The 17,136-nt window shown below is 44.4% G+C and overlaps 1 protein-coding gene across 1 annotated transcript in view; it reads left to right on the forward strand.

The window, feature by feature from the left end:
* The first annotated feature begins 682 nt into the window (after nt 1-682).
* The window catches only part of WIF1 (WNT inhibitory factor 1), a 43,762-nt gene continuing 27,308 nt past the window's right edge, over nt 683-17,136 (forward strand). Inside the window, exons 1-2 of the mRNA XM_062609433.1 lie at nt 683-872; nt 962-1,101. Coding sequence (XP_062465417.1) covers nt 740-872; nt 962-1,101 — 273 coding nt within the window. The 5' untranslated portion in view covers nt 683-739. The remainder of the gene's footprint in view (nt 873-961; nt 1,102-17,136) is intronic.

Consider the following 17,136-nt stretch of genomic DNA (forward strand, 5'->3'; position numbering starts at 1 on the left):
TACAAGGGGTTGTAGGAACAGCCTTAAACTGGCAGAGGGGAGATTTAGATTAGACAGGAAGAAATGATTTACTATGAGGGCAGTGAGGCACTGGAACAGGCCAGGTGGGACGGGGCTTTGAGCAACCTGGTCTAGTGGAAGGTGTCCCTGCGCATAGCGGAGGGGTTGGAACCAGATTGTCTTTAAGATCTCTTCCAACCCAAACCTTTCTATGACTCCATGAACTCAAGCACCACGTCTACCAGGTGGCCTTTACGTACAAACTGAAGTCTCTTCATGCAGACATGAGTTTATCCAACGACGTTTCTGTGGCTGTGCCCCTTGATTGCCAGGGGTCCGATGAAGCCCCTGAGGGCTGAGTGTTGAGATTGGCACCCGCGGGAAACGCAGCACCTCGTGCCCAGCATGTGCCCGGCACCGTGCGGAGGAGGTGGGTGCGTGTGTGTCAAGCACCGTGCCCCGGCACTCGGCTTTGCCCGGGGGCCGGAGGTCTGCGGGCCTCGCTGCTCCGGCGCCGCACTCCGCCCTGCGCGGCGGAGGAAGGAGCGCGCCCGTCGGCCCCGAGCCCCGCGCTGCCCGCCCCGTGCCCGCCCCGTTCCGCGCCCGCCTCCAGCCGCCGCCGGCGGGGCCGCCCCGTGCCTCGGGGCTCTCAGCGGCAGAGGGCGGGCTCGGCCGGCGCGGCAGCGGCAGCGGCAGGGCAGGGGCAGGCGACGAGCCCCGAGCGGGCGGTGCGGGGAGCATGGCCCCGGCGGGGCGGCTGTGCGCCGCGCTGCTCTGCGGTGCGCTCAGCCTCTGCAGCCTGCGGGCCGCGCCGCGGCAGCCCGACACGCTCTACATGTGGATCGACGCCCAGCAGGCGAGGGTCCTCATCGGTAAGCGGGGCGGCCGAGAGGCGGGCGGGGGCACGGCCCTGCGGGGCTCGACGGGGCTGCCGCGCATCGCTCCCCTTTGCCTTCCGCAGGCTTCGAAGAGGACATTCTGATCGTGTCCGAGGGGAAGATGGCCCCGTTCACCCACGACTTCAGGAAAGCGCAGCAGAGGATGCCCGCCATCCCCGTCAGCATCCACTCCATGAACTTCACCTGGCAGGCAACGGGACGGGTAGGTGCGGACACGGCGAGGGGCAGCTGTTTGTACGCAGGCAGGTGGTTTGGCTTCGGAGGAGCTGAGGAGACCCCCCTCCGAGGCGTGTGACCGTGGGGCGCCGCCGTCCTGCTTCACCCCCGTAAGCAGCGATTCAACCCGGGGCGGGAGGGGCTCCAGCAGCGAACACGGAGTAGGGAGGGCTCGGGGCAGCCGGGATCGCGGCTGAGTCCCCAAGAAAGCGTGTCTGGAGGGTGAAGAACGGGCGGGAGTGCCGGGTGTGCGCTGGGCGGGAGCATCGGGCAGCTCCCGAGAACAAGACACGGGTAGCCTTTACTGTTAGTAACATTTCACCTGACAGCAGTTATATGAACACAGTTTTCCTTCAGCTTTCTGTAGCTTATGGACATGTGCTACAGGTTATTCACAGATCTCTACTTGCCAAGTGTGCATGCTTCATTTATAGCTCTGGGAAATAGTAATTCTCTTCTGCAGACTTAATTTTGCCAAGTTTAATTGCAAAACCATGTAAATCTGTGTCGAATCCCTTTGGATTCGTTTGCCGAAAAGATAAGGGTGCGTGACATATTTTCGGGAAGGAACATATGCACGATTTGACACACTGACAACATATGTTAGATTTGCATAAAGCTCAAACACTTTGGAATACGTTACCGTGGATGCAGGAAAAAGATTCATTTTAAGTTAAAACTGCCGGATAGAATTAATTTATCTTTACAATGCTGAACATTGACTTTAAGGAGCTTGACAAAGATGAAACAATATTTACCTTCAAATAATCAGTGAAAATTGGTTGTATAATTCAGCTAATTGCAGCTGCACAGATTTGGTTGTGGTTTTGGTTGTCTGAAAGTACTCTAGAGGACTTGCTTGAGGTGCTGTCTGAAGCCCTTGTAATTTTTGTTGTCCTCACAAAGCCTTTGAGTTTAGGAAACACTTCATCTCCTCTTTTAGGGAGGGAGAGGAATGTGGAGAGACAAAACTTGCTTACAAAGGCTAAGAGACTTGCTCAAGGTCTTCATCATTCCAGTCCAGCTTTACAGAGAAAACAACTTTGTACGCCAAGGGTTGGTGTTTAAATACCTAGAAATAATTAGGATGTTTGGGGACTATATTTCCTGCTCCATTTCTCTGCCAGCTTCAGTTGCTGTCCATGATAAATCTACCTCTTTTTGAAAAGGAGGATTGAGATGTTAGACTTTGTCCTCACCCTCTTGTCCACCTTTTTTGTGCTCCACTCTCCCTCCTTTGCTGATTTTGATCGACTTCAGTGAGAAGAATCACAGGCTTAAAGACAGCATATGCAAGTGTTCCCCTTGATGCAGCTTGAAGGATGAAATCCCTTCTAAGAAGCAGCAAAACTGTTTAACCCATTATTCCTCCTCCTCTTTGCTGAATTAATGAATTCCTGTTAGGCAAAACATAGTAAGTGAAATACCCAGATCTTTAAAGTAACATTATTACAGTACTCTGTACCTAGAACAGCGTGTCAATTTTCAAGTATTTATGGGTCAAACAAGTGTTACTATTGAGAGACTCTTCATTTGGAGACTTTATAATCCAAGCCAGCTACTTCTTACAGCTTCGTCCGTGTGTACAGTCAATGAAAACATTGTCATTCCAGTCTTATGGCTCTGGATATTTAGATACTTCGGCAGGCCTGTAGGTGGAAGAGCAGGATTACAGCCAGCAGCCTAAGATAAGGAAGGAGTTTCAGCTGCCTAGTGTTTTAGGAGTTGGGGAAAAAATGAACATCCCAGAGAAAATGTCTGCTTTTTGGTATCACAAGCAGTCCTGTTGGTTTTTGCATCCCCTGTAGGTGTTTGTGTACAGTTGCCTGTTACTCACAGTACTTTCTGTCCCTGTGCCACTCAGCACTTTGCATGAAGAGAAGGGGCAGGAAAAAACATGAGTGTTTCTTTTGTAGCCCATAGGGCAACAACATCGTCGCCCACAGTAGTGTTGCAAAGAGAAGTAGGATAAAAGTTATTTGTGGCAAAAGGACACAGTTTCTGCAGAATTTCCAGTATTTTATGAGAGGAAGAAATGAGTAAATTTTAACAGGGTGTTTTCCGTGTTCTGGTTTGCTTTTAAGTGCACATGTGCTCAGAAGTTTCCATTGACACATCCAGGAAAATACTAAATACTTGCTACCTTTATTTTGGCAGAATACTTTTTTGGGGGGAATTTCTTAAGTCAGGGAAGGGGAAGGAAGGGAAGAGAGGGGAGAAGGAGAGGGAAGCAACAAAAGAGGGAAGGGGAGAAGAAAGGCAAAAAGGAAGAATGAAAAGAAATGGAAACTAGTACTCTTTGAAAGAAAGGCATTCAAGACATTGAAGTACTAGACTGCTTTCTGTAAAACAACTGTTAACTAGCATACAGTTGCCTCCTATTTGGTAAAACTGAAATAATTTCTTCCATGAGTCTTTTATCTTATGCTTTACAGACCTCTTAACTTTGTATCCCACTTGAGATTTGAAGATGTTTCTCTAGGACTCCCAGGTTTTAGGGACTATCAATCAGTAGTATATTCCACTGCCTCTAGCAGTAGCTAGACCCTTTTTGGGTACCAGACTTTTCATCAGTAGGTACTGTCTATGTCACAACATGGTTCCTAACCCTGATATCAACAAGGCAGGGGAGTGAGAGAGTGGCTGAGTGCCAAGCAGCCAGCCAAGGTCAGCCTACCACATCTGGGATCTCCAAAAGGGTAGGGCTAAGTTTCTCCTGTCATGCACCTCGCATCACTGTTTACACCTGTGGAAAGTGGGCATAACCATCCTGTGGGCAGATTGCATCTACCTGCGCTTGGGATAAATGATGATCCAAGTTGTAGGTGAGTAAATAATCCAACCCAGGGAGTGGGAATGTTTCTCAACCCTGCACTGCTGCATATGTCCATGTTTTAGTTCAGAAGTGTCTGTTGAAAGGAACATTTTAAGGACTAAACCTGCATTCTGTGTAAACCGAAGGGGTAAAAACCCACTACATTTAGATGTCACTTTTCTAGTGCCTTTTATTCCTTTTTTTAATGTGGAAAAAATGTTTTTTTCATAAACAAACAAAGCATTTTCACTAGAAAACGTTAACCAAAGAAAAGCGTTAACTGCTTTTAGCCCTTAGTCCAATATTTGTAATTAACTGTCAGGAATTATTAGGGGAGCCCCAAGATTTAAGGGCCTGAAGGTGATGAATACCTGTTTGTGAATTCAGGATGAGCGAGGGGTTACGAGAGGGCTAGAGTACTGCAGGACAGGGTTGTTCTGGTTTTATGCACTTTGTGCTTTTACCTATGAATTTAAACACAAGATTACAGATGTTATGTTCTCTTTAGAAAAAAAAATGTGATCTGGATAAAGTAGGCAGCTACAAAGATTGCTCCTTGATTTGAAAAGTTTAAAAAATAAAACCCCCCACAATGGTAATACATAGCATACAGTAAGTATGCATGTAACCACTAGAGCTCACTGGTGCGCTTCTTGCTCTTACTTGGCATGGTTTTTGCAAAAAGGAAGAATAATGACTTCTGGGGGTCTTGTCCTCTGGGGAAGATTGCAGACTTCCTAATGAGGGAGGAATACACCCTACTGTGCTAACTAATGCTGTGCGTGTTTCCCTACATTCCTCAGTGGAAGGTACCAAATATTGGAATCATAGCATCATCTCTACAGTGTTTAGGAACTCAGGTATTTAAGCTGCAAATCCACAAAAAAACCCAAACAGTATCCTTAGTTTTCAGTGGGACTTCTGACAACAATAAAATTAAAGTTCACAGGTGAGTGAGTATTGGTGGAGAGAACCATATACAAAAACCCACAGTTGATCAGTGCATGGGAAGCAAATGCTCAGTGACAGAGCAGCAGCTGGGTTGATTTAATAGACAGGAGCTGAAAAAGGAAACCAAAAAGCAAGCTGGAATTTTTGTTCTGTAGCAGTCTCTAGTCTGATCCAATCAGTCTGGGCCACAACCTGCCCAGCCTGCTTTCTTCCTTTCATATTTGGGAGAAGTATCTGGGACCAGATGACTTACAGCTTGCTTCCTACTCCCAAGGGTCATGAGTACCCCATGGTTCCTCTCCTGTTGCACAGCTGAATGAATGCCCATGATGTGACAGCTGGATACTCAGTCCTGTGCTGGCGCACAAGTGGGATGTTGGCCATGTGACTGGAGGATGCCTGTATATATCTCATGGTGCATGGATATTGCATGTATGTTATGTGCTAAAGTTGTACCCAGCCTTGTGCTGCTGGGTACATGCCATTGTGTGGTATGGCAGTGGCGGTTCTGCCCTGTGATAGGAGGTGTGCATGTGTGTGAAGGGCTGGGGAAAAGTCTTTGGAGTGCTTCTGGTCACAAGAACACAAGTGCCAGGCAGTAAGGGGCATGTAGTCCTTGAGGCCCTTGAAAGAGGCAATTGGAGCTGTCCCTATCGGAAAGCCTGGGTAACTTCTAACCAAAGAGTTATTGATAACCTTGACTAAAGCAAAAAGATGCCCACCTCTTAAGAAAAGGGAATATATGCCATAGGTGCATTTCCTAGCTCACTTCTATATTGTGGCGCTTTGAGGAAATCTCTGTCATTACAGCTCCTGGATGCTAGTTCTGATCTCAGCAATGTGACCATCAACCATGAATGGCTCGATTGATTCTCTGGAATTATATTGCTGAGACATAGCCTGACCGTGAAAATAAAACAGAATATATAGGTATGCTAGGAGAAGTTTTGTTCTGTTGCCCAGAGAAAAACTAATTGACTACTGATTTGAAGGTGTTATTGATGCAACAGGGTGCTCCATTCAAACATCACTATTTCCCTGAAAAATGGAAAAAAGCCAAAACCCAGTGAATTTCAAAACATGTCATTCTTCAAGGGAAACTTCTTTTCAATGAAACTTCTGAACTTTTTGGAAATATCTTGTTCATACCCAGTGATTACAGTGGTGCTTTTCAGCTTTCAAAATGTCTCTCACATACAATTTTGGGTTGTTTTTTTTTTCCCAATAAAAGTATGGCTGTTCTGGAAGTTTGGTCAGGGCAAGTGCCTAAACTTGAACTCTTGGGATTTACAGTAGTACCTCCACCGCGGTTTCATGTCACCAAACAGAGGAAATAGCTTGTTTTCTGACCTCTGTACCAAAATTTCCATGTGGAATGTGAAGATGTTTACATACTGTGAGCATGATTTTCAGACAGGGGGTTCTCATATCAAGAGCACAGCTCCAAACCTTTAATATTTAGATTCTGCTCAGCTGTGGTATTTTGCGTCTCAGTGTTGTAGACATGCCACCAGGGATCAAAGTAATGCTGTAGAGATCCCACTCTCTTAGTAAAGCAGGCATGTGCCAGCCATCTGTTGTATCTGCTGATAGAAAACAGCAGTAAAGTTTCTCAAAGTTTTGCCAAGAAGAAAAAGGGCAGATTTATTGCTCAGCAGAGATGAGTTACAAGGCACCTTGTAGTGTAAGCTACATCTGGGTTCCATAGTAATTTACATGGTATATGTGTAAACTACACAATTATTCTTCTTACACAGCGGTGTAAAGCTGTGTCAAATAAACCATTCTTCAAGCTTTTCATTGTTTGCCCTTTCTATAAATATTCTAATACATATTTAACAAAAAAAAAAAGAAAAGAAAAAAGCTTAAGTAATAAAGTACTTTCACTGCTTTTACAATAGCAGCTGCCTTGTACAACGTAACTGTTGAAAAGCACTGGAGCTGAAAGGACAACCCAAGCTTCAGGGCTGTGTTTTGTGAAAATGCCCAGGTTTCTCTCCCCGTGCGACTAACAGTTTTTCTGGAATATAAAATCCAGGCTGTGCTGCTTTCCTCTTCTTTATGGAAGTGAAAATGTTTTCTGTCAACATCACCTCTATTTCACAGACAGTTTCCAAAGCGTGTTCTTAGTGGTCTGAAGTTAATGCCATTACAAGTAACACCACAGAGTAAAAAGTAAGAACTAACCATAATGAGAACTAACTGGAAGAATTTTTAATGTATTTGACTTCTTCTGTTGGTATCACACTTTCCAAAGGCCTTTTTCTTGGGTAGCTACAAGTGAATGACTTGCTTCTAACCAAGTGAATTGCATACGTATAAAACAAATACAAGAAACCACATTCTTCCTAGGGCATGCACATATGTGAGGAGTATGGTGTGATCCAGCGCTTTGAGAACAGTGTATGTAGTAGGTGCTTACATGTTGTTGAACAGAATTTTCAGTATTGTATACCTTAGCTCAGAACAATGGGTTCCTGATTAGTATTTTTAAAGCTTTGAAGAAAGTACATCTCAAAACCCTTTTTGTTTTGCCTTCCTGTGGCTTTACACTTGGCTTGCCAGAGTTTATTCTTCTTTTATTTTCCTTTTTGTGTACAAATTCCACCTTTTGAAAGATGCTGCTTTACTGCTGTTGGTCTCTTTTATTCTGCTGTCCAACCCTGTTTCCTTTTTTGCTTTTTAACTCTTTCTTTGTGGCCAAACTTCACTACATCAGGCTGTAGCCCAGACATGGTGGAAAATGCAGTCACCCAAAATGCACAGCAAAGACCAAACAGTTGCATTGCAATACTTAGTCTTTCCATAGCAAAACAGAGTGTTCTTTGCAGTGAATTATATGTATGAAAGGTACTAGATATCTGTTGCTGTAGGTGTACGTTTCAGTAAAAGTAGAAGACAGCTCTATTGGTGTTTTCTATTATGTATATGGAAGGGACACAAAATCAATCACATTTTGCATAGGTTGTTGAATGCACAGTTAACTGCCTTTTCCCCCTTGTGTTTGGTTTGTGGAGACTGACATTTTGAAATCTTAATTGTAGTAAGATGTGGTTGTAATAGAATATATGTAATAATGTATATAATAATCTAATGAAAGACTGGCTCTTCTTATACAAAATAAAGTTGAGATCCATGTACAAAGAGCACCTGGGCTATGTGTGACATTTTGAGCTGATCTAATTGTATGAAGTAACAGAAGTCCTGCACAGTGAGTATGCATGCACCGGGATCAAATGTGTTTTCCCCTTGGGCGTTACCTGGAAGATGATGTGTGTGAGCTGACAATCCTGCAGGGTCTCTGCCTGCATCATTGGTCCTCCCAGTCTCTAATGAGACCTCTCAGCCTGCAGAAGAACCTTCAGAACATGCATCTCTTTGCTTACTTCATAGAAGAAAGAGCTAAGTAGAGAAAAACAGACGTGTCCTCAAAGTGCTGTGTGGCATGTTCCCATCCCTTCATGCCTCTTCGCTGGACTCTCTCTGATATGTCCATGTCTCTCTTGCACTGGGGAGCCCAGGGCTGGATGCAGCGCTCCAGGTGTGTGTCACCAGTGCTGAGTACAGGCGAACAATCACCTCCCTTACCTGCTGACGGTGCTCTGCCTGATGCAGCCCAGGAGGCTGTTGGTCTTCTTTGCCACAAGGGCACATTGATGCCTCACGGTCAACGTGGTGTCCACCAGGACCCCAGGTACTTTTCTGCCAAGCTGTTTTGCAGCTGCTTGGCCCCCAGTGTATACTGGTGTATGGGATTGTTCCTCCCCAGGTGCAGGACTTTGCATTACCCCTTGCTGAATTTTGTGAGATTCCTGTCAACCCATTCCTCCAGCCTGTTGTGGTCCCTCCTGGATGGCAGCACGACCTTCTGGTGTGTTAGTCTTTTATTGTCTCAAAACTTGCTGAGGGTGCACTCTGTCACAACGTCCAGGTCACTAACGAGGATGTTGAACAGTATGAGACCTAGTGTCAGCCCCAGTAGTGACTGGTCCCCAGCTGGACTTTGTGCTGTTGTTGATAACCCACTAAGCCTGGCAGTGCAGCAGTCCACCTCACCTATGTAAATCCCACTTCCTCCCTTCTTTCATGGGGATGTTGTGGGAGACAGTGCTGAAAGCCTTACTAAAGGCAGGGTAAACAAAATACTGCTCTCCTCTCATCCCCTGTGCCAGCCATTAACACAAAAAGGGCCAGTCAGGAACACAAAACTGAGACTGGCTTGTACAATCACAGCGAAGCAGAAAACGGAAATCTGCCTCAGAAAAAGTAATATAAACAAAGCAAAGACAGTAATACTGTTGTTCAGAGGAACTGGGGAGACTTTATCCAGCTATGAACCTGAAATCCACCACATCATGTGAATTCATAGTCCATTCACTGAAGACAGCTTAGCTGCACAAAAATGCTGAAGAGGAGTTCTCTGTCTGACTTGGAGAAGAGGCACATGTGGCACAGAAATGCCATAGTAAAGGCTTACAGAGATTTGGGGTGGATTTTTTTCAACCAAGCAGCAAGAGCACCCCTGGGTTTTTTTTGCATCTAGTATGAACGTTTGCTTTGGTTTTGCAACCAACTGGTAGAATCCAGCTTGTTTGGCCATACAATGAAAAGTGGATGGTTTCCTTCCAGCTGCTTCAGCACTCATTGCCATCACTACCAAATGCTTCAATGAATAGCTTAGAGACCAAACACCATTTTCAGAGCTGGTCTCACAAGTCCTCTAAAGTTGCACCTTAGCCTGGATAAACAGCTAGCTCAACCCAACCTATCCTAAAGGAAATAAATATGCCTGACATCAAACCTGGCAGTCTCCCAGTCTCAGGTTTTGGCCCATCACCAAGCAAAACAAGCTCCCCGAACAGCAGCCCACTAATGAGAAGATCTGTCACCAGCTCTGAGCGCTGAAGCACAGAAACCAGTAGCAGAGCCAGCATTCAGAGGAGTCTAGAGGAGGAGAGGGCAGGCTCCTGGACCACCCTGACCATCAGAAAATGAGTTCAGAGTTGGAAAATCTTTTGCTAGCACGGCATGTTGACCACTACTTTGGTTGATTTTTTATTTTTGTGGTGCTTTTTTGTTGTTGTTTTGTTTTTTTTTTTTTTTTTTTTTTTTGTTTCTGGTTTTGGTTGGTTGGTTTGTTTGTTTTGTTGTTTCTTGAGTTTTTTAAATCTTCTTCCTTCCAGTTTTGCAAGGGAACATTTATTGCATGGATGTGATCAGATTTCTGTATTGGCAATGGAGTATAACCGAAAGCTTATGCCCAGCATGTTGCTTCCCTTCAGTCACAGCTGTGACATGTTGGTATTAGGTACAGGGTGGAGAAAGTGGTACTGTTACTAACAGACAGAAATATCAGGCTTTCCATCATATCAAGAGCCACTTGGGTTTCACATTTTCACTTGACAGAACAGCAGCTTTCTTTTGATGGGACAAAGTCCGTGCCTTATCCTGCCCACAAATGGAGTTAGTATTTGAATTGTATCAGTGTGAATATCCTGTTTAGTTAATGCCCCCTTTTTAATTGTCCTGCCAAACATTTGCAGTCAAGTAAACTTCAAAACTTTTACAGTTGGTGCCATGATGCCACTGTTAATATGATTTGTTTAAGCAGCAATTAGTTGAAACCTAATAGTAGAATTACAAGATAAAACATTCCTAAATATTTAACTTATATAAATAAAACCCTTACTTGTAGAATGGTTTGGGTTGGAAGGGACATTAAACATTGTCTAGCAGCAAGGTTTTCTCATCCAGGAAAATACAACCAGGCAGTAGAAGCTCATTCAGTTAAATTAGTGAGGAAATACTTAAAAGAATAAGGAATCTGAAAGTTTGCTGGCAGGAGGGATAGTTATCTGGAGGTATAGAGCTTGCAGTGTCTGCAAGTTCTCATGAAATCTCTGTTTCTCCACCTCTCCCCAACCCCAACAACTCCAATAGAAACTTCTGTCGCAAGGTTTATATATGTTTTTTGTCCCTGTCTGCAAGGATTGACATAATTGAGGTAAAGTAAAGACCTTTTGGTTTAGAGCAAGTGATAAAGCGTACCCAGGTTCTTCAGGACTTTTCATTTCCCAGGCCAGAAGTCTCATATGAAGAGTGGGAAACAGAAGCCGGTTTTGTGAGAGATGGAAAGAAAGGGATGGCCATTTCCCTTTGCGAAAGTGCTATTGTGAGGTTCTTCCCTCTCTGATTCCTTTATAACCACCTCCCTGTACCCCCATCAAAACAGAAAAGAATGCCCAAAATAATCCTCTCTGCTCTGAGCAGAGAGTTGTGCCAATCTCCTGCTCATTCTTTGTCTGGTTATTCCATTCAGGAGAGAGGAAGGTAGAGGAAGCAGCCAGTCCACAAGGGCTCCCCTAAGCAAGGTGAGACATAGAAAGACTTTTCTTATAACCTGAACAGAATTACTTGAACTGATACCCAGTTCTGAGAGTTTGCAACGCTGTTTCACACATGATTATTATACCTTGGTAACGAGTCTGGTTTTGCTAACCCAGCCACATTCACGGGAGAGTTTACTTTAAACACACAAGCACCTCCTCTGACGATAATCAAACAGCAGAGATGTTTACGTGAAGCTTGCTTTTCATCTCTGATTATAGACTTCCAGATAAGCCAGATTTAGTAATAGTATATTTAAATTAGTTCCTGCGGTAAAGCCTAAGTTGTATTTCTGGCAAACACAAGATGACCTACTGACCACTTTCGATGCATAGAATATATCTGAAAGCATTTCTTTGGAAAAGCAAGGAGCCTTGGGATAAAATTTGTACAACTTGCATGTTGAAAACTCAACTGTTAGCTAAACATACCCTGCAATATGGAAAATGGACCTAACTGAGGGGCGCTGTTCACCTGTTTTCCTTCAGGGGTGTGTTAATAGCTAACAGATACATCATAATTTTTCTGAAAACTGATTTTTACTACCTTAAAAATCTGCACTTGGAAGCATATGTGGATATTTGCATAGGACCAGCATGGTTTGGGCTTGAGAGTTCTTTTCCATACACATTTCCCCAAAGAAACGTTTCTAATGAATCTTGTGGTCAGCAAGTTGTGGCATTCCAGTTTCTGCCACCCCTCGTTCATATGCATCTCAGGTTATTAGATAAAATTTAAAGGTTACAGCCACAAACTTTTACATTAAAGTAGTTGGCCTTCATGTGGAATTATACTTTCCCTAGACTTCTGCATGTCTTGCACTGCACAGCTTTCAGATGTGTGCTTTACTGTGTATCTGCATATTAATGTGTCCAGTTGACTTAACAGGGATTTTTTTCAAAGGGAAATAGGGAAGGTTTTCAAAGGCCACTCAGTGTTTGCAGCAGCCATTCACTCTGAGGCAACTTGCAGGACTTCAGCAGCAGTTCTTTGGCTGTGTGATTCACAGATACAGAAGAACTCGTGTTTCATAGATGAGAATTAGTATGGGCTCATGTACTTAATGAGGTTTTAATGTCCTGTAAAAACAGAGTTAAGTCTGTACATATAGCATTATTCACTGGTATTTCCTGATTGTTTTACGGTTTAACTGGATACCAGAAGACTCCTTGAAACTTTTTTATTAACACAAGTGGGTTTTGTGTAGCATTTCCTCTGTTTCCTTAAAAGAAAAAAAAATAAAAAGAAAAAAAAAAGATTGAAAGGTAGAAAGGATTACAGAAAAAAAAACTCATTTTGTTCCTCAGAGTTTTAAAGTTTGAAAATAATTTGCATGCTGCATAAACTCAATCCCATTGTCTAGACAGCTCCAAGTGGAGCAGAGCCAGGATCTCCTTCCCCTAGCACTGGGGAGGGTCTGGGAGAGTCCCTCTGGAGAGGAGCTGAAGAGAGCAGGTTATGTGGCATCTTCCACAGCTGCAGCACTCCCGAGCTAGAGCTGCGTGGTCCTTCTTTAGTACACTTTAGGAGAGGAGATCCACAGGAGGGAGCCCCTATGCTGTGTGCACCACCCTAACCCAACCAGGGCTGTTGGAAGAGTGCCGGGCTCACTTGATTCAGGAGTGCTTGTGTTCTAGTCTGGTTTGCCTGAGGACCTCATATGCAAAAGCAACAGAGAATGGGCCTCACCTTTGCACCAGAACATCATCCTTAGCTGAGACAGGTCATATCTTGACCCATGGATTTCCTCACTGGCAAACTGTGTGTACGGTTGTTACGATCTCAAGAGTCTCCTGGGGCAGAATCCTTGCCCAGTCTCTTCTGTAAGACTCTGTACAACATTTTCACAAAATATGGCACAACAACCACTTGAAACAGGTCTCAGAATCAGAGAATGGTTTGGGTTGGAAGGGACCTTAAAGTTGTAACCCACCCCCCCACCTTCCACTAGACCAGGTTGCTTAGTGTACAGTCTATACTCATTTCAGCTGCACAGCACACCTGTGTGGCATATCACAGTTGGAAAGGTGGCATTGGGCACATGTCTTACTTTCCTGAGAGCTCCATTTAAAGAGTACACAGCTCCCTGGTCATGTTTCAGAAACGTTTTCTTAATTCAGTGGTGCTCCAAAAAACCTGTTAACATGAACTGTTTAAAACTTAAAGCTTAAAAGCATGACAAACTTATGTTGACTGGAATTATTCCTAGTGTGCAACCTTAATAAACAACAGCAAGATATTTCTGAGGGTGGGACCATATGTTTGGACGTTTCATTTTTTCTTAGAGATCAAATGCTTTGTGTCCACATGGCTGCTCCAGCAGTGCCATCAGAAATGCATGTGCCCTGTTTGGGTGCAGGTTCTGTTGGTTTCACCAATATGTTGGAGGAGCCATATTCTCACTGATGACTCTCAGCTGCTTCCCCACACCAGGATAATGAAATCTGATGTCTGCCAATGGTACAGGAACATTTTGCCTCGCTTCCAGTGCCATTCCACAACTGCTTCAGGCAGACTAGCAGCTGACACAGTCCCACCTTCTTTCTCATCCCTGGTCACACATTTCCATTACCTTTCTTGTGCCAGTCCTGATGTGGCTGCTTAGGGAGCTGCTCTGGCTAAAAACTAGCCCAGCAGAATTAAGTGATTAATCTTTAGCTTGATCTGCTCTCTTGGTTAGCTCACACACACGTCCGTGTCTAAAGAGGGTAGGACTGCAACAGTGCAGTCTTAGGCTGCCTTGAGCTGCCCCGGTGCAGTCCCAATGCGGCAAGCTACAGAAATGTGGCAAATCAAATCAAAACACAGAAAACACAGTAACAAAGCCCAAATCCCAACCCCAATCAGCAGCAATTCCAGCAGAACCAAACAAAATTGACTCACTGACTGGTACCACGGTGAGTCCTGCTGCAGATGACAGGGAGGGTTTGACCCACAGACTGCTGTGCTGAGTGCTGCATTTCTGCCCTGTACTGATGCAGAGAGCAGACCTGGCAGCTCAGACAGGTTTGCAGTGTGGGATGTTGTTCTGCTCCAGTGTCTTCCTGAAAGTACCGTGGACACACTCAGCCCAGAGCTATTCACTTCGTTCAGTCAATAAAGGCTGCTTTGGGGGACCTGGGGAACATCCAGCAGCCTTCAAGTTAGGGATTGTCAGCGCATCTGGGATGTATTGAGTGACAAAAGGGACAATTTGGCCTCAGTTTGCAAGAGCAGAACAGATTTACTGTGGCTGTGCATCAAGGAATAAATTACATCTCTGATCTTAGCAAAACTCTTTAATTCCAAACAGAGCAGTTATCTCAAAGCAGAGTATAGACTTCTCTGTCATCAGACTCCTGCTGGTTTTTCATCAAAGGTAAATTTGGGCTTGGGGGGGGGTGGGTATCCACACATTCATGTCAGAAGCAGAACTATGCCACTGGCATTTTCTGTAATAAAAATGAGGTTAGGGTCTCTGCAAAACATTCTTCTCGGGAACTTTCAGCTGCTGGCCCTCCCTGTCAGGATTTATACTGGCAGATGAGAGGTCACATTATCCGGGGAAAAGAAAAACCAGAAGGGTGCAGCTTTCCCAAAGTAAACTTCATACCTTTCGGAGTAGGGCTCATTCCTGTAGGTATTTGCAAAGGGTTCATCTGGAAGCTCAACTTGACCCTGACTGTCATAACTCTTCCTAATTTCTTTCATCTTCCTTGAATGGAGGATTACCTTGGTCATGCCAGCACTGCCTTTGTCAGAACATTACTTTTATCTCTCACCAATTTCATCTATATTAAACATTAAATCTAGAAAGTGCCAGGACCATTTCTTAATCCCATTGAAGAAAAGGACAGTAGCAGAAAGAGAAAAGAAGGAAAACCAGCATGGCTCTTGGCAATGTTCAGCACCTGAACCCCTCTAAAGGAGGATTGTGACAAGAAGAAGGGGAAGGCAAAAAGGACAGGCTTTGAAGAGTAGGAAGGGATTGGTACACTAGAAGTGGCGAGGAGCAGAACGAAGACATTTTTGATGAGGATTTCTCCAAATAACTATTGCTAAAAGTCAGTGGAATGATCCCAAGTGCAGAGAGCTGCCTGTGTTCACCAGCACATCCCATGTGCCACAGCGGATCCAGAACTTGCTGCATCTCTGGAGTGTGACTTTGCTAGCAAACCAGTGCAGAGAAAGCAGAGTCTAGGCCATGTGAAGATTCTTACACTGCAAATAGACTCCATCTGCACCCAGGGAGAGAGAGAAAGACACTTCAAAACTGCAGGTAAATCACACTCTGGCCTCACTGAATTTTCTTCTACAAGTGCTGGTCTCTCTCCTATGAGTGCACAGGAAGTCAAGGATGAGCTGGCTTTAAAGAAGATACTTCATTAGTTGATTAGTTCTCATGGTTGATGAGAAACTGAACATGAGCCGGCTTCAGTGTGCGCTCGCAGCCCAGAAAGCAACCGTATCCTGGGCTGCATCAAAGGAGGTGATCCTGCCGCTCTACTCTGATCTCCTGAGACTTCACTTGGAGTATTGTGTGCAGTTCTGGTGTCCTCAACATGAAAAGGACATGGAACTGTTGGAACAAGTCCAGAGAAGGGCCACGAGGATGATCAGGGGACTGGAGCACCTCCTGTATGAAGACAGGCTGAGAAAGTTGGGGCTGTTCAGCCTGGAGAAGACTGGGGAGACCTTATAGCAGCCTTTCAGTGCCTGAAGGGGGCCTATAGGGATGCTGGGGAGGGACTCTTCATTAGGGACTGTAGTGATAGGACAAGGGGTAATGGGTTAGAACTTAAACAGGGGAAGTTTAGATTGGATATAAGGAAGAAATTCTTTACTGTAAGGGTGGTGAGGCACTGGAATGGGTTGCCCAGGGAGGTTGTGAATGCTCCATCCCTGGCAGTGTTCAAGGCCAGGTTGGACAGAGCCTTGGGTGACATGGTTTAGTGTGAGGTGTCCCTGCCCATGGCAGGGGGGTTGGAACTAGATGATCTTAAGGTCCTTTCCAACTCTAACTATTCTATGATTCTATGATTAAATGCTGGCGAATACATTGGACCATTCTGGACCTCAGCTCAAAATACTGGACCTTGTGAGACTGGTGGGGTGAAGCTGTGCAGACCCTGCCTATGGAAACAGCCTGAAAGAACGGAAATGTTTGTAGAAGCTGTTCAGTTTCTCATCAGAAAATGGGGATAAGGTAATATTTCCCTGTTTTACTATGAAGATAAATCTATCCTGCTTTGAAAAATTCCAAATACAGTCACAGCTGACATAACGATATGAATGCCTGTGTGGTACATGGAAATATTACAGTAATATATATCCATGTACTGGGGTCTCAATAGACATATTGGTGTGATTTCAAGTACAACAGCAAACACACAAGTTCCTCTTCAGATACACTGACCAAACATTCTATTTAAATAACAAATTTAGTTCTTCTTTCATGGTAGCATGTAGAATTTGGTTTGGCCAATGGCAGCCTGTAAAATAAACACAAAATTACTCTGGATATTCACAAATAAACCGGACATTTGAAAAATCCCTGGGGCAGATGATAAATGAGAGCAGTGTCAAAAAAGTCTTTCTAACAACTTGTCAGGAAAGAGCTGTTTTTTATTTTTTTTTCCCAAAACTTTTTCACTGTAACTTTTAAACACTTGTTTGCTTGAAATACAAGACTAAACACCGTTATCTAGCAAGCAGTAAATAAAGAAACTCTCTCAGAGGTGCAAACTTTCTGTTACTTGTGTATATGAAAGTGGAAACATCACCCTTTGAGACCCTAGAAGGACTCCAGGCTGACAGAAGCTGCTGTAAGATTTCGTAACTTTGGGGAAAGTTCATTGCTTACATTTTGGGGAGAGATATTTATTATAC

Source organism: Pezoporus occidentalis, unplaced genomic scaffold, assembly GCF_034315485.1.
Source record: "Pezoporus occidentalis ecotype Australia unplaced genomic scaffold, CSIRO_AGI_Poc_V1 ctg138, whole genome shotgun sequence".
NCBI classification, from domain to species: Eukaryota; Metazoa; Chordata; class Aves; order Psittaciformes; family Psittacidae; genus Pezoporus; species Pezoporus occidentalis.